Source organism: Melozone crissalis, unplaced genomic scaffold (assembly GCF_028551555.1).
Source record: "Melozone crissalis strain CALT ecotype California unplaced genomic scaffold, PUWL_Pcris_2 ptg000027l_1, whole genome shotgun sequence".
NCBI classification, from domain to species: domain Eukaryota; kingdom Metazoa; phylum Chordata; class Aves; order Passeriformes; family Passerellidae; genus Melozone; species Melozone crissalis.
Genome location: NW_026535805.1, coordinates 27361552 through 27382821, shown reverse-complemented (window position 1 = coordinate 27382821; position 21270 = coordinate 27361552). Strand labels below are relative to the sequence as shown.

Sequence of the window (21270 nt, the reverse complement as noted above, 5' to 3'; positions counted from 1 at the left end):
GCCTGTGCACTGTAAATGGGATTACACTTCTCCTGACAAGCACATCGGTTTGTGACCGACACAGCTTGAGATCTGTGAAAATGTGGTGACTAAAGAGGATTATAGAAAGGTTTGAGCAGCTCTGAATGGTGGACCATGAGAAAACAAAGCCAATCAGCCCAGCCATCTGCATCCTGGTAGTACCACCACGGCACAATGAGGCAGAGCAAAGGGACATGCACAGGTCTCTTGTGTGTGATGTGTGAGTGGCACTGGAGAGCTTCCAGCAGTGCATCCGGCTGTCAGGCGTGGCTCCATCGCTGGGACAGAGCAGCCTCAATTCTGTCGCTTTCTTTTATTGAAAAGCAAAACTTGTGAGATTTTTCTTGCGAGGGCAGAGTGAATCTTTCTGTGTAAAATACCTTGAAAGACCAGTTCTGTACTTTGCTTTCTCTAACTTACACAGAGAAACAGCCCAGTATGTTGTCAACAATCTCTTAAAAATCATGTTTTATAGGCAGTTGTCTTCTTGTCAAAGTTCTTTGAAACCGCATGGTTCATTCAGTTTGATTTAAAGTCTAACATGTTGGGTTTCAAAACTTTGTGGAAGCTGCTTATGAGCACAAAGCTAACAGTGACATTTTCCCTACCCTTTCTATAGGCAGGCACCATCTCCCTTACCTTGAGAGGAATTTGGGCAATGCTATCCCCTCCCATGCATTCAATTCATTCTAGAAGAGCAGAAATAGAGAGGGGAGAAGGATGATGAGGTCAGGAGCAAGGAAACAGCAGCATGGATTTAAGTCCCAGATATGAGGTAGAAAACAAGTTTAAGGAACCTCTTCCAGAAATATAAACCCTTCTAGAAAGTTTCTTTTGCTGGAGATATTAACTATGACTAAATAAAATTGTTGTTAAATCAACATAATAAATGAAAAAAAAATGCAAGTGATACAACAATATAGAATTATCAGACAAAAAAGAACCTTAATGCTAAAAGTCGTATGTATGAATGAAGAAATGAAGAAACATGAAAAAATACTCAGAGGTAATGTTGGTTCTCAATCTTGCCTAAGCTTCAGAAATAAAATTGTGAGGAAGAAGCAGCCTGTCACACCAGCAACAACATGGGCAAGAGACACTCACAGAGAACACTGCTCTAGGGCAGAGTCTTTCTTTAGTTATCAGAAATATACATTTACATTTTAAAAAATGTCTAGAGTGTACTTTGTCATCCTAAAGGCCAAGTATTTCCATCCTTTTGGTTGCTGATACCTGTCACGTCTTACTCTTTGGCATGTTCTCAACATAGAAGTGAAAAATTTCTTATGTCAGTTAGCCTGTGGTCTACAATAATTCCACTTGAGTTTTTCTTTTCCTTTGGTATCTCTTTTTTACCTTGTCAGGCTAAAGGGCTTCACTTTGGGCCTTAACAGTTGTTAAAGTGTTAAGGTAGCACTTAATAATAAAATGTATTAAGCAATCTAAGATCTGCTGACAAGTCCTCAGAAGTCTCTGTTAGCTTTGCTACATCGTGTTAGCATTTTCCTTGTATATTTTCCAGGATTAGGGAAACGGTCTTTGTACAACCCCTCATGTAGTAGAGTCACTGTCAGTGAGTGAGCTTGGAGGCAACATAAGAGAGCTGCAAGAGAAAGTAGATCTGAGTTCCCCTGTATATTCTTGCACAAGCAAGAATAGTCCCCCTGTATATTCTTGCTCATGCAAATACTGTGTATTGTCCTTCCCTCCTCTCCTGCTTGCTCTCCAACGTGCGTATAGAACAGGTACATTGGGAGCTGGCAAAGCCTCCAGAAGGGTGTGAAGAGGGTAGAGGCTGGGGTGTTGGTTAATCACACTAAAGTCTCCCATCCCCTCTTTGCTATGTAGAGCAAAACTCACTGCAAGCATGTGGATTTTGATGCCAGCAGGTGCTGGTGGAATAATCTGTGGTTTATATCTTAAATTTTCCTGTGGTACACAAACATCTTTCCATATAGAGCTGATGACTGAAGAGCATACTGTCATTCCTGTCTATTGACGGGTCGGATAAGTACTTCAGGAGTAGCAGGTAAAGCTAAAGATATTAAATAAAAACAAAGGGAGGAACACTCTATTGCCTTAGTACAAATCAAGAATAACTGCATTCTGATCAAGCAGAAATAAAGTGTCTCCCTTTAAAATCCAGTTCGAGGGAGCCTTGAAATCATTAAACTAGATTTGAGTCAACATCTCCAGTCAGAAACATTTAAGCTCTAAGGGACAGTTGTTAAAAGTGGGAAGAGAGCAGTGGCAGACAGAGGCTGGTGTCTGAGTTAGAAGGGAAAGTGATCTGCCAAGAGACAGAAATGCTGGCAGGAAGAGAGGTGCCTCCTCAGAAAAGGCAAATTAATGACCAGGATTGCTAAAGGCAATCCTGTCTGCAGAGCAGCACTTCAGTTAAAGGCCACCACTACAAGAAGGGGTAATGACCCTGATCAGGATGTTGCCTCATTCCAAAAGCTGTTCCAGAAGGCAGAATGTTCATTTCACTGTAGCTGTTCCAGTTGTCCCTTGCAAATAAGGTCAGCCAGGACATCTGGGTTCAGGGTCTGGCTTGAAGAAACAATGAGTCTTACAGAAAATCTGCTTTAGCTCCCAGAAGAGCGAGAGTGTTGGGGCAGTCAGGTAGGGTCATAATTGAATGGTTTCAGTTTTTCATGCTGTAAGAAAATGAAAAAGCTAGCTATTAATTTTTGATGGATTGAAGGTCTTTGCACAACCATAATCAAAACATTTAGTTTGTAGTGCTGTTGGGACAAATCTTCCTAAGATTAGGCAGCTGATAGAAATGTATTGTTTGTTGAGAGGAATTAGAAATGTTAAAAAATGTATTGTCTTTTTTATATAAAGTTTACATTTTTCTTTTTGCTACAAGCATAATTTCTGCTTCTTACATCTGCATATGCAGCTATATTAAAATGAAAAATGGGGAAAAAAATTAAATGTAATTCAACGGCTTAAGAATGTAATAATATTTGTACATTGTTATTTACATATTAAAATACTGACATTTCAAGCCCATGAAGTGACCCACAAGTCACTTCAGATAATGAGACAGTTAATATTTCCAAGTGCCAAAATTGCTTGCAGGACAGTATAGGTGTTTGCCAGCTTGCTGTGGCAAATCAGGCCTTGTCATCTTCCACTGGCAAATAATGAAGGTAAAAGTTAGAGCTGCCATGGAGTGTTGTCCCAAGACACTGCACAAATCACAGCAAGACCACCCAATGTTAGATCCTGTGCCTTTGGTTTAAGGACAGCAGCAACAGACAAGATGTCAGGGATGTGGTGTTCGACCACATCACATCTGCCATACATGTTCATCACACTCACCTGGGTACCCCCCAAACATTACTGGATGTCTGACTTTCATTTAAATAGGTGTGCTAAAGAGTTTGTCACAACTGTTACTGTACTGGTTGGTTGGGAGGTAACATTTCCTCTCTCCTGGACTGCCTGTGTTTTGCAAACATTTAGTCAGAAAGCTGGAATCACGTCCATATTAATTCTGGTACGTTACCAGAAGATAAAGAGATAACCAGAACAACCAAAAAGACTTTGGGAAACAGCTTGAAAAAGACAAAGGAATGAAAAGTAAATCTTTTTTTCAAGCATATCCAACAGGCTAGTGGAAGGGGTTTATAGGTGCAGTAGGTCCTACTGAAAGGAATACAGAAGGAGCTCTCAAAGCAGATCTATTACTTTGGCAGAAAAACAGACCAAATTTTTGGCATCAGTGTGCAGAGTTCTACAAGCTTGTGATCCACAAATTACTGTCATCTTGGAGACTCTTTTGGTCACACATGACCACTTAGCATCTCCTTTTCAGACTTTTCCATTATTCCTCCAGTTCATAATGGTCAGATTAGGATACAAGTCTGAACAAGATGTTTGATACAGCCACTCTTTGCTTTTCTGTGGTGCCCTTTTTTAATTATAAGAATTTGCTGTGCCTGTACTGACAGTTCCATTCAAATAAAGGCCAGACTTGCTGGCAACTTGTGCAAACATTTCTTCTCTTTCAGTCTTATCAGCAGACCAGCTAAAACCTGAAACAGGACCTTCAGTATCTGAGCCAGAGGAGCTGTTCTACACCTGGGCTTCTGCCACAAGTATCCCTTATGCAGCTGGAAGGCTCCAGCTCAGGAGAGCACACAGGATAACCACTCCTCCCAAGGACAGTGCTCAAGGTCATTTTCCACTCAAAGCATTAAAAGGAATCCTGAAAGGAAGAAAGTTTCCATGTGTTGGGGCCAAATAAAACAGCCAGGTTTTGAAACAAAACAGCCAGGTGCAAGTAGATGAGGGATGGATGGGTGTTAAAATAGCCTCAGGACAATTTTTGTCTCAGGACATTCATCCAACACACTTGATTTCCCAGTAATTAAAGCAATATGCTGATAAACAAATTTGTGAAAAGCAGTATTACAAATGCTAATGCAATTTCCCAAAACCTAGCAAATTAGCAAAGGAATTTCTTTCGAAGATTAGAATATGAAATCCTAGTCAAGCTCACATATGGAAAAGACTTGGCTTATTGTTTAACATAGCTGCCCTAATTAATGAGGGGAACGACTGACACTCTAGTACTGGCTCAAGGTTTGTTGTCTGAACATAAATGTTCTTTTGTTGGGAATAATAAAGGACTTTCAGTGAAAGTAGGTGGCTAGGTCCCTAATTCCACAGTTATACAATCACTTTAAGGTAATGTAAATACAGGCTGCTGCTCCAGGGGATAATCTACAGTTCTAAGCACTCTAGATATGTATTCCCAGCCAGCATGGTAACCAGACCAGGGAACTGTTCTATTTATAAATTAATGGGATCATGGAAAAAGCAGAGATAGACTTGTCCTTTGTGGTGGCAGCCCACACCTTGGGTTAAAATTAGAAAGGAATTACACATTTTAAAAAGAGACTAATATGAAATAAAACCCAGCTTAGAACAGTCAGTTTTCCTATATAAAAATATTTGATCTAAAACAAGTAGAATCTCACCAGAACATGCTAACAACTGTCTGTAGTCCAGGTTTAATGCTGCTGAAGTGGCTCCCAAATACCCTCTGAACACGAGCAGAATGTAGACTTATGCACAAGCAAGTAAGTGCACCAGTTGTTAACCATGAGACTTGGAGAAGAGTGGCACAGGTAATGAATAGATATTATTTTCTCATTAAATATTACTGGAACTATTTGTAGAAGCCTACCAAAAATATTGATATCATTACAGTGAGGAAAGCATGTTCATTTACTAATGATGATCAAACTATTACTTCTTTACAGAATTAGCCTCAACTCCAAGCTATTTCAGTCAAGAAAGGAAACTGCTTATCATCCAAATCCAGCTGCTAACAGGAACTATATTCGTCCTTCATCAAGACCACTTGTGCCTGGGAAAACCTTTACAGACACCATGAACAACCTGAATAAAAAAAAACATGATCTCCAAGAATTCAGAAACTGAACAACAGGATGTTCTGATGAAAATGCAATCCTCTAGGAATGGCTCTGACCCAAGCCTTTGTGGTCAGTGGATAAAAAAACAGTGATGGAAACTGTGTACAAAGAAGGGAGGTGTGAAGGTAGCATTGAGCTGACAGCAGATTTCTACCTGTATCAGCACCTTTTAAAAATCAGTGTCTGAAAATTACTACTATGAAATCAAGATTATCTTGGCATGAAGTTTTTCAAAGAACTGTTGTATTCATGTAAAGTCACAGAAGACATCTGTATTACAGTCATTTAAGCAACTTAAAACCTTACCAACTTTTGTGGACTGTAATTTATTCTACAATCTTCATTCACATGTTCATTCAAAATAATGCTGTACCTCCAGCTACTGAACCTTGATTTGGCCCCTGTGATTGACACATTTATTACCCCTGACTCAACCACTGCACTTTTTTCACAGTAAAACTAGTTTGCTGCCAGAATTATGTGGACAGAAAACGTTGCTGTGTTGATTCCCAGTGGGAAGAATGATCCTGCAGAAATATACAAATGCCACCTACTAAAAACAGAGCCTTAGAGGAAAAGAAAATGTCTCTGTAAAACCCACAGCCCCTGAATGTGATCACAGAACATTTTAAAGGACCTTGAGGATTACCCTCTCTAGGGTAAAATAACACAGTTTGCTTATATTGATCCTGGAAGAAAACATTTTATGATATATCTTCATTTTACACAAAAGACATGTTAAAGTAATAATTATGGTATAACATTTTTAGGCAAGTGTGAATGGATAATTAATCCCTGCCATTCTCAGCCACTGGTTCTGTTCATTCTGCTTTAGAAATTAGAAACCTGATATAAGATTGGAAAAATTACTTTGCAAGTTTTTCTCTTGCTGCTGATAACATTATCTATCTCTCACATACTTTGATCAACAGAACACAGCTAAAGGAGGAGCTTAGAAGTCACTTCCATACTATCAGAAACAGGAATAATATCACAATATAAGAATTAGTGGATAGAGAACATGAACCTGACAGAGGTGTCAGATATGAACTATCTTTGTGCCAATTTTTTTTGCATAATCCTGCCTGTAGCACTGACATTTTGCTTTTGTGCCACATTCAGAAGTGCAGTGTTTTGTTCTTCCAGTTGCATTAAACCATGACAATGAGAGATACATAGATTTCTTTTTTAATAGGATTCAGTTTGACCAGCAGTCATTTAGCTGGAGATGGCTTTGCTTTAAGGCAGAGCTTCCTGACTCAGCTTGTACAGGCACTGTGATCACGGGAGGAGATGGCACTGCACCATGTCATTGTCAGCAGTGGCAGTAGCAGCTTCTGGCTGTGTGCAAGGCTCCACATGAAGATCCTAGCCCTAGCAAGTCCTCTGCTGGCCTTTGTACACAAGGGAGAAGGAAGAGGTATTTGGTCATTGTCTGTCTCCTCTGGGATTGTTTTAAAATGCCCCTGACTCCACCCACCTTAACCTGCAGGGTGCCTGTTTTAGGATTGAAATCACACACAGAATTTTAATGCTTGCCATCCATAAATTTCCAAACAATGGCCAGCAAAAGCACCATTGCATACTTAACATCTGCTTTTTTGCACATGAGGAAAAAGTGACATACAGAAAAGTTAAGGCCAATGTCCTCAAAAGCTGTAGTGCCTGTGTCCCACTGAATTCAATCTAAGCTTGGAGTCTAACAAGTTAGGGACATCTGTGCTCAGGTGACCTACATGGAAACTCTCCAACTCATTCTGAGCTCCATCCTCTTCATGAAAACAGACCTATACCTCCAGCACACAGAGACTGTTGTTCACACAGACACAATGTATTGAAATGTGTGACAGACTTTGAACTTTTTGCATCTGAAAACTCCTTTGATGTTCAGAGATGTTTCCAGTTCATAGAGGGAGCCACTAGGTTAATTGCCAACGACAGAGTCTCATAAGGTTTTGAAAAGCAGACTTTATTTAATAGGCACATCATTGCTTTAATAGCACTGGGCTGCACAGCTTTGCTTCACCATTCGTAAATGGTTTTGTTTGATTACATTGCATTTCCTCAGTGTCGGTAGGATTCAAGTAAAAAAGTTACTGCTTTTATTCTCTGTCATTTCTCAAGATGGAAAAAACCAGTAAACGTCTAGCGTACAGGAGCAGGGCACAGACAGAACTGCCTGCGACGCAGCACAACTCAAGACAAACTGAATTCTGAGCACTGAACAGTTAAAGCTGCAAGACAACCATACTACATTTGCTCAGATGGGAGCTTGCTTATGCAGGATAGAGATGAATGTTGCCCACTAATACATACAATGATGCATTCTTATACTGAGAAACAAAGACTGTCCAACATAGACAAGAATGAGGGTTTCATAACAAAACAGTTCACATGAAATTAGCTTTTCTGATTATAAAAGTTGTATTCCCTCAGCTGTAAAAGTCAAAGGCCTAAAAGAAAAGAACTGCTTACAGAACTCTAAAACTGCACTTTAATCAGCTTCCCCCTTATATTACAACTCTTTGAGACAAAAGCATAGCATTCTGGATTCCTTTTGTAATTAAGTAGTTTATGTGGTTGTTATATTTCTTCCCTGAAAATCTGCATTTTAGTATTTTATTAAATTCCACCAATAGAAGCATACAAAATCAGAAACCATGAGAGGAAAGTAATATTGCTCTATGAAAGAAAAAAAGCATGACTTCTAACATAGTTTTCTGAACATCATAAAAGAAGCGCATATGGCTGTGAAACATTTTGAAAATGGAGAAATATTTTGCAAGTTTCAACATTTTTAGGTTTCACATTCTGTTTTCTGAATGTATATTTCCAAAATTAATATCTTTCAATTTTTAATAGGTTTTGTAGCATTGCATAGGACAGACAACCTAAAACCAACAAGGCAGGTATCTAGCATGCTGCACACTTTAATATACACTGGTTACTTCAGTTACTAGCACTTTACACTGACGGTACCTACTGTATTTGTAAAATTTGTTTTTAAATCAGCTTGTCAAAGCTTTTGAGAAGCAATCTGGGCAATAAGGTGGGTATTTTTAGTGTTTACCATGAATACAGCCAATTACTGACTCAGAGGTCGCTCTCTCCATACAGTGCTGATGAAAAGGAGGTGTAATCCAGAGCCCCAGGAACAGAGCCCGGGCCGGTGTACGGAGGCATTCTCTTGATGCAGTACTGAGCCTGCTCAGGAGGCAGCTCTCGACGCAACTCATCTGCCAGGATATAAGGCTGGGAGGGGGAAAAGGATTGACAAATTCAGTATCGGTTCTTCAAAATCACATAATATATTTATTTTCTGTAACTAATAAATTTGGGCATCTTGCATATTTTTCTGAGACCAAATGTTTTCCTCTGTAAATTCCATCACAAATTATGAGTTGAAGGGGGCAATTCCACCAACAAACTGGTTAGGTCAAAATGCAGTGTCAGGATATGTGATGGTGTATGCTAGCTACCAAGCACTGTGCAGCCATGGGCAGACTGCTACAGATACAGCTTACTCCTAGATAGTCAGTATCTCTGCAGTGCACTACTGCCCCTTCTGCAGTGACAGGACAGATGCAGGTAGTTCCTGTTTGTTTCAAGGTTCTAATATATGTGTAAAGAAAGATGCATTATTTTTCTTAATGGCATGCATTTATGACATGAAGGATACCCTCTGTTAACAGACTTGACATTGCTTAAAATAGCAATCTAATTAAACCACTTTTTTCTGAGACCGTCTTCCACATGAATTGCTACTGAGAACACGTCTGGAATTTAAAATGTGGTCCACATTACCTGAGATCACAAAATCAATACAAGCAGCAGGAATGAGAAAATCAATAGAGTGAGCTTGGGCAAATAGACCTGTTCTGCTATGATCTCTCTCCACAGCACAGTATTGGTTTTGTGGCAGCACTGTTTATGGCCCTGACTCCTCCAGAAGCTCTTGTGTTGCCATTATACTCCCTTACATCTTCAAACACCACTCAGTCACAAGTGCATCTGGCAGTGGGGATGAAAGTATGCCAAATTCAGGAGCTTTCTCTACAAACCCAGTAACTACAGGAGGCTTCCTCCTGTTGCTCCTTCTAGGATATGGATACACCACATTGCATCATCCTGTTGAGTGACCTGTCCAGTCACAGCATGGCTCACAATCAGGTGTAGCCTTGTGCACCTGATCTAGGCTGTGTTCCAGAGGGTCAAACTGCATTGAAACATCCAGACAACAGCATGAAAGGCAGAACAAGTTCCCCACTAATCAAAGCTGTGGTGTTGAAATAACCTGATATACAGTATATCCATTATACAGATCAACCATCCAAGTCTTGTCTAAGATGCCTAATTTTTTGTTGGTTCTCTATGATATGAGGATACACAGACCAAGCCTTGTATTCTGCACCCATTTCAGGTAAGAGCCTTGGTTCCAAACAAGAAGAAAACGCACATGCTTTCTCTGAAGTCTGACAAACTGCAAACAAAGCTTCACTATTACTAAAAGGCTTGTAACAAGAAGGGCTAAACAGGAGAGCAATTGAATCCTTGCAGCAGCAGCATGGTGACTGACCTTATCTGAAGCCAGGATTCTGAAGGAAGCTATCACTTGCTCAGCCGTGTCGGTGTCTGCAGTTTCCCTGGTCATGAAGTCAATGAAGGACTGGAAAGTGACAGTTCCTTGCCCATTGGGGTCAACCAGAGACATGATCCGGGCAAACTCAGCTTCACCCTTTCACAAAATCCAAAACAAAGAAAATGGTCACCATAATACTGACCTCCAGCAGCCCGAGCCTCTCATGAACCAGTCGGTACCACTGGCTATAGAGCTTATAAAGCATCTTCCTGACTCAGGAACATCAACATCAGAGCCAATGAAATCTGCACCTTAAATGCCCACCCCACTTCTGTAAAAAGGACTGTGCTTTTGGAAAGTGTATCCTTTGTCCTGATTACATAATATGTACGTTTCAATTAAATGCCACCATGTCCTCTCCCTCCCACCCTCCCACAATACTAGTTTAGCTTGTTCTAACTTAACACTTCATTTTCCATCTCATCCTAAAGCCATTGTAATTTAGGTATCATGCAGGGAAGTGAAACAATAGCCCAACAAGCAGGGTAGTCACAGGCCCACAGAACTAAGAAGGGAAACAATTCTGAAAATTTCATGCTAAATACAGGACAGCTTAACTAAGGATAATCTCTTTCTTTTCCATAAAAAAGGTGAATTTCAGAGGAAATTTTTAGAACAAATAATTGAAGCAAGGAAAATGTAATCCCCAAGGCAAGTTTACAAAAATTAAACAGTATCAAACCCGTTCTTCATCATGCAGATAGAAAAGGAGAAATTTACAAAAACATCAGTTTAATAACTGTTAATTTCAATTTTTAAAGTTTCATTAATTCAAAGAGCAATGCAGTGCACCACAGAATATGGTTTTCGAGTGTCTTGTTTTACTTTTAACTTCCCTTTTAACCATTTGAAAATAAAAAAAAAGCAAAGAAAGTATTATCTCTAGTGTGAATGACATTAGTATCCTCTCTATTTAGATAAGCTTTAGTATTGCTGTGGTTAACATTTTAGCTGCAAGCAGAATCAGCTGACATTTTTTCTTAAAACTCGTACCAAATCATAACCCATTGAAATTAAGCAAGCTCTGAAATCATCATGGTCCATCAATCCATTCTTCCTCTATTGACCAAAACAATGTAAGGAATATAGAAGGGAGGGTTTGAAGAATCCAAGGTAATTTCCAGAGAGATGATGTGTTTGGACCATTGGCATATTGGATCCAGTGCATGAACAGTATTCATTGATGTTGCCCGATCAGGTCACCAGAACCATCATCAGTTTTAAAAAAAGAGGAAGAAGTAACTAACATATTACACACAGGAAAGAGACATTTTCACCACAAAAGGAGTAACATCAGGAAAGGTCAGGGGAGAGAGAAGGGAAAAGAGGAGATGAATGGGACAAGAACACAGAGAACACAACCAGAGAAGACAAAGAGAAGAGCAAGGAGAAAAATTTGTTACTAAATTGATCAAACTCAGTAGATGCTCAAACTGCCTCCCTGATATGAAATATCTTCGAAATGTTCTGCGTGGAATCTCTATCAGCCAAAAGTACAGTGAAAAACAATGAAATACTTCATTCCAAGGTCAAAGTAAATACATCATGAGAGCAGTCTGCTGATTTATGGGAAATAAGTACAGGGATTTCCCTTCTGACTACAGGCTGTCAAGACCCTGAATACAGCAAGAGATGTGCATACTGACTTAAAGGGTGAGACCTGCAAGACTTAGGAGATCAGTTGAAGACCTTGTATGAAATGAGGTTGCTCATTTTCCAGTCAATGACATATCTGCAACATTCTAGATTTGAGGCTGAGTAAACACAAAATGGCATGAAAGTAAGAAGGTAAATAAATCTTTCCTCTGTGCTGTGATAGATTGCAGAGCCTTGGAGAGAATTGTGTCATCCTATATTAGGAGAGAGCATAGGAGAACTTAAATTGAGTCTGAGGAAAGGAAAAGTGACAAAAGTCTGAATGCAAGAAGCATAAGAGCTTTCCTAGTCATCTAGTAGTGTCCAAATAAAATATCTCAAACCAAATAAAACAAACAATCTGAAAAATCTTTGAAAAATGAAAAAAGATACAGCTCAAAGTGATGCTGACAGTCCATCTAAACCAGTTGTCTTCCCAGAGGCAGGATCTTTTCAAAGCATTATGACCAACAGACTGGAGTTTAAACATGCAATCTTTTTGGCTATTGTTACATCTGAAAATAGAATTATTTTAGTTTCCTCTACCTGCAAGTCATTTCCAACCTGTCCTAGACTGATGAGGCAGGCTTTAAATTCATCAGACTGTAGATTGTCAGATTCGTCCTAGCATCCCATCACAGGCCATGCATTTGGGAAGGGGAAAGGAAAGAAAAGTCACAGATCAGGTTAGTTGGTTAGTAAAGAACCTTCCATTCACAAATTAATAATTACATTCTTCCAGAATTTCATGGAAATGTAATGTCAACATATGCAATGAATTACCTAAAAAGCGTGCAGTTTTTGCAGTTTCATACTTTAGACTTTTTCTTAGTTGAAGAGGGTCCTCACTTCAACTACAGAGTTAAAACTCTGCTTCCTTCCATCTCTTTTTTAAAATACCTTTGCTGACAAGGCAGATTTCACTCTATGAACTTCCATTTGTTTCCTTCCTTTTCTGCTGTCATACAGTGTACTGGAAGTACTGGAAGGGTCTGCCCAGGGAGGTGGTGGAGTCACCATCCCTGGATGTGTTTAAAAAAAGACTGGATGTGGCCCTCAGTGCCATGGTTTAGTTGAGGTGTCAGGGAATGGGTTGGACTCGATGATCTTGAAGGTCTCTTCCAACCCAGTAATTCTGTGATTCAGTGTATGTGAGATGCAATAAAAATATCACTGAACCCAGGCAAAACATGTTTTCCCCACTCAATTACTGTTACTTTGTTCTTGATCTGGTAATACTACTTAATATAATATGCATGTCTCAAAGGAGACAAGTACAAAATAAATTTATAACTGACAACTTATTTTCAGTTATCTGTCTTCTTTAACAATATATATAGTCAGGTTTTGCTTTGAAAACCGACTTAAAAAGCACCATTGAATTCCAGGTTAAATGGTTTCTAGTAAAAAAACACATCAAACTGGAACATGGTTTTGAACCAATATATTTTTCTATTTTGCAGGTGAAGGAAGTCACACTAACTTCTTAAAAACAGATTGGCTTGTCTTTTTCTTCCTGTTCATACAAAATGTGTCCTATCAGATGGATACTTTAGAGTGAGTTAACATAAATACAATTAAGGAGATATTCCAAGATGAAAACTATTACCCTTATTGATTTTACAGACAGTTTGGAGAAGATCCAAGGTTTTCTGTCTGCTAGATGAATAATTAATTTTTAACATTTCTATATAGCTATGCATAGGTAAAATTGTACGAGTTTAACAAATGCACTGGGCTTGTTTAATATACTAATAGGATGAAGTGGTGCTTTAGTAAGTTAATAACACTATGCATTTTTAAAATATCATGCTGTTATTGACTGCCTCTGCATCAACATTCACCAGCCCCATAAAAGAAAGATGAAAAATAACAGTGGGAAGTCAATGAAGAGGAAGAAAGCAAAGTTACAAATCTGGAGCAGCATTTAGTTAAGAACCATAATCACAGTAGTTTCTAGCCTTTAATATTTCCATTTTATGTGATGATTCCTATAAAGCTATGATGATGCTATAAAGCATTCAGAATGGCTTATTTTATCATTCTCAAAATGTTAATCTAGGCTGGTTTGAAACTTTCAAAAGCTGTACTGGAGACAGGCTATGGCAGGTCCCACCAGGGGTGAAGTTACTCATTTTACGTCATTTCTAAAGCTGACGATACTTCTGTGTGACTGCAAACAAAACGATACAAAAATGGGAGCTAAGAGCCAAATCCTGCCCCTCCATCTCCTCTAGCTGGTGTTGGGGAAGGATCACCAGCTACCACCTCATCCACAGGGATTGGGTCAGTGGGTGGGCAGTGCACGCAGGAGCTGCCCAACCAGGCACACACAGCAGCAGGAGCTGAGGCAGTGAAGGGCAGATGGCAGTCAGGGGCTGGCACATGCTCCAAGATACCATTTTCTTTAGGAGAGAAGTGCAGTGGCTGTGCAGCAGCTCAGAACAGTCATATGGATAAATGGGACTCCCCAGTGAGGGTCCAAGTAGTAGTGCCAAGTGCTATAGCAGGTTTTCACATTCTTGTAGTGAAATTTTCAAATCTTCATCATATGTTGCCTAAAAAAAGCATCTTTGAAGTATATCAGAGGTTCATGGAATTCAATGGCATTTTGCAATTAAAGCATAGATCAAGCCCATGTGAAGGCTTTCTCAATTGGAAATGGTTCTTGACATTTATTTTTATTGTTTGCAGACCAACATTAGGAGCTGAAATTAATCTTTTAACAAATATAAATAACTTTTCCTTGCTTATATTTTCCTTCCAATACAAAGAAAAACACTAAAATCTCCTTCATGTTTCATTATTAGTCCCCAGAAATCTTTTCCCTTCTCCTTGCAATTTATATGTGACCTTACAAATAAAACAAGTGAACTTCTGAGTCAAACTAATCCATTCTTAAATATGTCCTTAATTTTCCTGAATGCTAATCGACCTGCATAAGCCTAAACATATGATTCCTTTAATAGAGAGCTGTTGTTTTTCTGTTAGCAAAATATAGGGTGGCATGATGCTATTTTTCTGCATGCAGAGCTCCTACTTGAAATCTGGAGTTTGCAGAAAAATCAATAGTAGAATGTATTAGCAGCCATTAAAATAGTACAGGCAGAGCAGCTGCAGATATTTCATCACGTACTTTGCAATCTTATTTAGAATTTACTAAATATACTGAATCTGAAAAAGGAATCCCTGCATAAAGAGATGTCAAAACCAGTGACTGACAACCTATCTGTGTGGTATCCTGATTTGGCTGCATACCATTATTCAGCTATGCACCATTTTGAACACTTCTAAGCCGCTTCTCTGATTCAGACATTGTGTCCCACTTTCTCTTTTTTCTCCATGCAGTCACATTAAGGAAGGAAATATAGCAGCAATGCTAAAGATTTATATTTATAACTACAACTAGACTGTGCCTTCAGGCACAATTTCTAGCAAGGAGTGGGGCAGCAGTGGTAAGCAAGGGTAAGCATCAGCACCCTCAGGAATAACCCCTGGGGCACCAGCATGTGTGCAGGGCTGCTGGGAACACAAGAGCCAAGAGGGCTCTCACCCCCATGAGCCAGGGGAGAGACCCTGTTTGCCACTTGCCTTTTCAAGGATGACTTGTAAAGCTCTCTGTGCCAGCACATCTCTGCTGGGGATGCACTGAAAGAAGCATGACTCTTCCTGCCCTTGTAATTCTCACATGCACTGTGAGAATTTTTTAAAATATATTCTTCTCAGGGAGGAAGACAGGGGTTCCTTTCTCAGATTCACAAGTAAAGAAAGTTGTTTCTAGAAGCACCCTAAAAAGAGTTTTTAGATTTATGTATACCAAAATGCATACTTTAAAATGGGGAAAGGAATTGCATATTAGTACTTTGCTGACATCCTCAGCACACGCTGTCAGACATTAAGAAATGTCTTAAATGTGAAAAATGCCACACAAGTCAGAGCTATACCATGCATAAATTATTCTGTTGTACTTAGATGTTTAAAGCCTCCTTGTCAGTGACAGTATTCATTTTTGGGATCTTTTCTGGCTATTCATCAGGGTGAACAGCAATCCAATCCTTCAAGTGTATTTTTAAACTGTATCAGACATTCAGAAATGCTGCTAAGTGCCACAAAATTTTTACATATATACATAATTCCATCTGACATGAAGAAGACAGTATTTTTCATGCTAGTGCCTATGTTCAGATAATCCAGTTTTATCTTCATTTCTATTTAAGGAAATCAAAGCCATAAAACAATCCATTACTGCCTTTTCTATCTAAAGATGAACAAATAGAAAGTCTTCATTATTTTATGTATACTGAAGTAACTCTGAAGCACCCTGAATTGCCTTCATTCGCCAATATTCGAATGTGCAAGGACACAGGAAAGATAGAAAAATGAAAAACAAGCCTGTATTTCTCCAACACGTTTGTTCAAAGCCTCCTTTTAGCCTGTGTAGATTGAGTTTCATCTGTCCATTAAATAACAGTGTAATTTAATCCTTATAAACTTCTCTTTTATCAGTGTTTCTACTGTCTGTTCCCTGCAAAAAGCCTGGCTTGATGGTTGAGTCATTTTAGATCTTATCTTCTTCCTTTCTTTAACTTGCATTATGCTACTGAGAAAATAATTGTTACACTCTGTCAGTGCAAAAGTCCACCTAGACCAGTTTCCCTTGTTTCATTCTGAGGGATGGGGTATACTAAAGAGGGCATTTGTAAAAATGGTGCTTTCCTTATGGGATCCTTCCAGACCTCTCTATTTAAGTATCGGATTATATCTGTCATGGGGAAAGGCAGGGTCTACAGCTAAACTTGCAGACCAGGCCCACATTGTTGAGGCTGCAGAAACAGATGAGGATGTATGACAGATAAAACATCAGTCTCCTTCTGCTTCTGACCTGGCCATTCAGGCTTCCTGCAACAGGAGCCAGGACAGAAGGGACACAGCCTGAAGCCATGACCCATTGTAGCCTGAGTAAAGAGACAGACAGGGACAGGTAAGAATCTAAGAGCTGGGCAGCAATTTTGTGTTACACATTATTGTTGTAGCCCATCTCCAGTGTGCTAGCAGCTGTGTGACACAACCACCTTCTTCCAGGTCATACAGCCTTTCCTAAGGCCTTGCTCTGTGTTATGCTTTGGTATTTAAGTGTCTTACTGCATCTGCAAAGCCTGAAAATCCATCACAGTAGGGCTGATTGGTGTAGGATTTAGCTCCTCCCTTCAAGCAGCCTGAGGCACCAAGAGCTGACTGTGGTATTTCCTCAGCCACAGAGCCAACCTTGCTGCGAGCGGGACAGAGAACTCACCTACCAGCCACAAAGGTACAGGGATGCTAGAAATGCCCATCCAGTGTAAAATAGACTTGGATTCCATCACTTTGCCTCCTTATCTTTAGGGCACTGTCAAATCTTTGTGCAAAGACCTTGGTTTCCCTTAGAGAAGTCTCTCAAGTACAGGCATGTAATTTATCCAGGCCTGGTACTTTGTCTGCTTTTAATAGCTCTAATTGCTCCATTATTTGCTCCAGTGCATTGGGAAAGCCATTTGGTATGCTACTTCCTTCCACCCCAGGAAAACTATCTCTGCTTTTGTGATGTTATATTCTGCTTTCTTAGAAAATACAAAAAAGAATTATGCTGTACCAGAATCACATTAAGATTTTCCCACAGAATCCATTCCTAGTTCTGTGCATCTACATTTCCCTATGCTTGTATGTTTCTTCAGCAAGCAGAGGTTTGATAATTCTGGTCTTCTTCCTAAACAGGTAGGTGTATTCTAAAAAAGGTTTAGTAAACTGACTGTCAGCATCCATTCCATATCAAATGAAAGTGCATGTATGGCAACCAATTTGAGTAGAGCTGGACAAACAGCACGTAAGTGAAAAGGAAATGGCATTTTGCTGTACCCTGAAATTATTTGAAGGACTGACTTGACAGACTAGTGCTGCATTGTAAGTTTTCAGCATTTGAACTGTGAACTTGGTTTTATAGGTGGGTTCATGTGAGCACAGAGGCATCAGAACTAACTCATGTTCAGATTGTTCTCCAACTGCAAATGTCAGATCCCCATTTGCACATATTTTGCTATTGTGTATATTAATAGTTACCTTTATAACAACCTGTCCATAAATACTGTATAACTCACAGAAGTGAGTTAAGTTTCATCACGGCACTATTTTCCTTCCTACTTTTTTATTCATCCATATTTAGATAACTAAAAAAAGTAATAGCCTCTTATTTCCTACATACAGCCAGAAAAATAAAAGATATTCCTGGACAGCTGTAAGTGTCCCAACTATATTCCCTACAAATACATTCCCTAGAGACACAAGTTGTGATTCAAAGGGGAAAAAAATCTTCTGTGATATAAATTACAGCTAAATTTAATGAGATGGAAACAACAGCAAGTACTTAGAACATGCTGTACAGTCTTAAAATAAAAGAGTCATGTTATTTTCCAAATCACATGAATTTATGCAGTTCTGCTTATTATTCGGACAAATACTAAATCGTAGTAGCACAGCTATAATTCTGCATTACATTTAAAAAGCAAAAATTAATCTTTAATTTATTTGCACAATGCTACTAGGCTGTGGGGAACCCTGGGCAACATGGTCTAGTGGATGGCATCCCTACCCAAGGTGGGGAGAGTGGAACTAGATGATCTTTGAAGTCCCTTCCAACCCAAGCCATCCCATGACTTTATAAATTCTTTCTTAACTGATCTTTTTTACTTTTTTAAAAAGAGCCCATTGCTAGCTCATTTTCAGGTTTTTTAAAAGGCTTATGTTTGGAATGCCAAGAAACTCGCTTTTGGGAAGAATAAATATTGCTAGCTGAGAAAAAGCAGGAGTACTGTACCCTGTCAAAGTGATTGAATGATGCTCTGAAGTCATTCATCTGTTCCTGGGTGATACCCTTGGCATCTCTTGTGAGGATCTGAGTCTCAACCTCATTGATAGTTCGAGCAATGGTGGTAAGCAGGAGCTCCCATCCAACACGGATGTGCTATGAGAGAGAAAATTCTGAGTTATTACAGAAGCAAATATATTCTTTTAAGAGTATAAAAAGTGCATTAAGAAATAAATCAGCTCTAAATATTTATGTGATACTTTTTCCATACCACTAACTCTGTATTATGACCAAGGATCACTAAAAATAAAAATGGCCTTCAGAAAAATACAAAATTGGTTCCTAAATGGCTACTCCATCACTAAAAAATGAAAATAAATGAAAATAAAGCAAGTCTTATGAGACTGCCAGAAAGCCTGCCAAATTTCCTCTGCTGTGGCAGTCCCTTTAAATCAGGGAAGGTAGTTACACAGCACACAAGAACAGAATGAACTAATAAATACAAAAGGGAGTAAAGGGCTACCTCCATGGTATAGTTGGTGTGCTTGTTGTCAAACACCAGGGCTTCTTGAATAAGCTGATGATCTCCTTCCAGTTTGTCAATATTGTGTTTATAATTAATGATATTGTGCTCATATTGCTTCAGCTGATTCATCTGGTCCTCCAAAGGCCCTGTCATTTCAATAGAACTGCGGGCAATTTCCTGTCAAAAGAAAGAAAGACACCCCCCCAGTCCCAAAAAATTTAAACTTCAGCTGTGCTAATTTGACCAATGTTCACATAAATATGTTGTATTTTATACTAAGAAGCGACAGTAATAACACCTTCATACAGTGGAGATGAGAAATTTTACTGTAAAAAATACATTACGAAAGAAATGTGTCACATTCATATCTGGAATTAGTGTTGAGACCCCAGTGAACCTGGTATCTTTTCTACAAAAAGCAGAAGCTAAACAGTAATTGGCTAGTGATTGATTTTTCAAAGCTGAATCTCCTGGTCCACCATCAAGGTACCACTTGTACAAAGTTCCACAAAGTTTTAAGAATAATCTTAACAGGCGCTAAATAGTTTAGGCTCAAACAGCTAGCGAACTGTCACTGACTTTGCTGTTGCCCTGTATATAAAGATGAAAAAATTAGAAATCACTTTGTTCATCAGCTTTGGCATGAGGGTGTGGCACTCACCTCCATCTTGGTCTGGATCCATGGCCCGATGACGTTGGCCTGAGCAGCAAACTGGCGGCGCAGGCGCTCGTTGGCGTGCTGGCGGGCTAATTCCTCCTGCAAGGATTGATCCCTCTGAGGCACCAGCTGCTTCACCTGTTACAGTGGGAGGGCACTAAAGGTGAGTAGGCACAATGCAATAGTTTAAAAACAAATAGAACAAGTAAGTCTAAAGCTACTAATTTCCATCATTGGTCTGAAGGTCGGTATCAGAAGAACAAGCCAGAATGATCACTGTTTTATTTACAAAATCTGTGCTAACATGTGAAATTTGTAACATGGTCTTAGGCAGCCTGACCTGAGAGACTGACATGCAGAGAGAAGAAATTCTCACCTCTGGCTGGATTCAAGTTTGAGACAATTTCACTTTAACTGCTCTTAGAGCAGTTACTTTGTTTCTATTTTGAAAAATCAAGGTGATTTTTCAATCTCTAGAGTCAAGTGCAAAACTGACTCTTTTGAGTCTGATTTTATTTGAACACCTCCATTAGCATAGGATAACATGAGACATGTTCTGTCTGTCATGCACATCTGGAGGTCTCTAATTCATTGCAAATGCTTTTGTTTGGCCTACCCTTCTGAATTTCCCAGGGAGATTCTAACCTTAGTCCTTACTGCTTCATTTTTATTACCCATTGAGGATGTGTTCTTGTCCATGTAAGTTTCTGTAATTCTACATTTTACACAATTTACCTGCAGCACTTTTTCTGTCTTGGTTCCTAATGAAATTAAATTGGTGTGATTGCTCTAGGTGCCTCTCTTTAATTCCTTCCCAGTACTTTTCAGTTGCTAATGCCAGTTTTAATCTAATTGGACAGAGACATTAATGGTTCCAAAGATGCTGATTTTATACAACATATTTTGAAAAGCAGCATCTGAGTAGAAGAAACACAAAAATTATCCTTTATACTAAGAGAAAGAATGCAATAATTTCCTGTACTTTTAACAGCACCCCTAGCCAGGCACCTACCTCAACACATGCTTCTCTTGTCCTGGCAGAAAGACAAAGAGGGCACAGGTAATACTGCATGACAGGAGCAAGGGATACTGTGAAGTGAGCTGGGCAAGCATAAGGGAGAGCATAAGATACTGTAGAAATTCATTTTGGCATCTGAGGATCTAGAATAATTTAGAGATGTATTGTAAAGTTCTCTGAATATTCTCAGTAATTCTCAAGTGGAACAATGTGTTACAATGTCCTTTCTGTGTTTAGCAATTTAGCATACGTTACCTTTTCCCACTTGCTGCGAATCTCTTCGACTGTAACAGTGCTGTAAGGATTGGTTGCACTTATTCTCATGCTGTAACTCTGGATGACTTTTTCAACTTCATTCTGGATTGACAGTATGGCCTGTCGTTCACCATCTGCCTCTGGCAAAGTAGCTTTAAACTGATCGTGTGCAGAGATTAAACTCTAAAATCAGAAACAGAGAGGGAAAGCATGAAAACTCCAAC

General features: G+C 39.2%; 1 protein-coding gene across 2 annotated transcripts in view; it reads right to left on the bottom strand.

The window, feature by feature from the left end:
* Window positions 1–7500: 7500 nt before the first annotated feature.
* The window catches only part of ACTN2 (actinin alpha 2), a 67289-nt gene continuing 53519 nt past the window's right edge, over window positions 7501–21270 (bottom strand). The window contains exons 15-22 of one of the 2 annotated variants that reach the window (XM_054279463.1): window positions 21047–21229; window positions 19777–19911; window positions 19113–19292; window positions 18599–18745; window positions 12298–12375; window positions 11110–11175; window positions 10054–10212; window positions 7501–8729 (exon numbers count right to left, since the gene is read on the bottom strand). In XM_054279463.1, coding sequence (XP_054135438.1) covers window positions 8571–8729; window positions 10054–10212; window positions 11110–11175; window positions 12298–12375; window positions 18599–18745; window positions 19113–19292; window positions 19777–19911; window positions 21047–21229 — 1107 coding nt within the window. In that variant the 3' untranslated portion in view covers window positions 7501–8570. The remainder of the gene's footprint in view (window positions 8730–10053; window positions 10213–11109; window positions 11176–12297; window positions 12376–18598; window positions 18746–19112; window positions 19293–19776; window positions 19912–21046; window positions 21230–21270) is intronic. The other variant, XM_054279462.1, reaches the window with a different exon arrangement.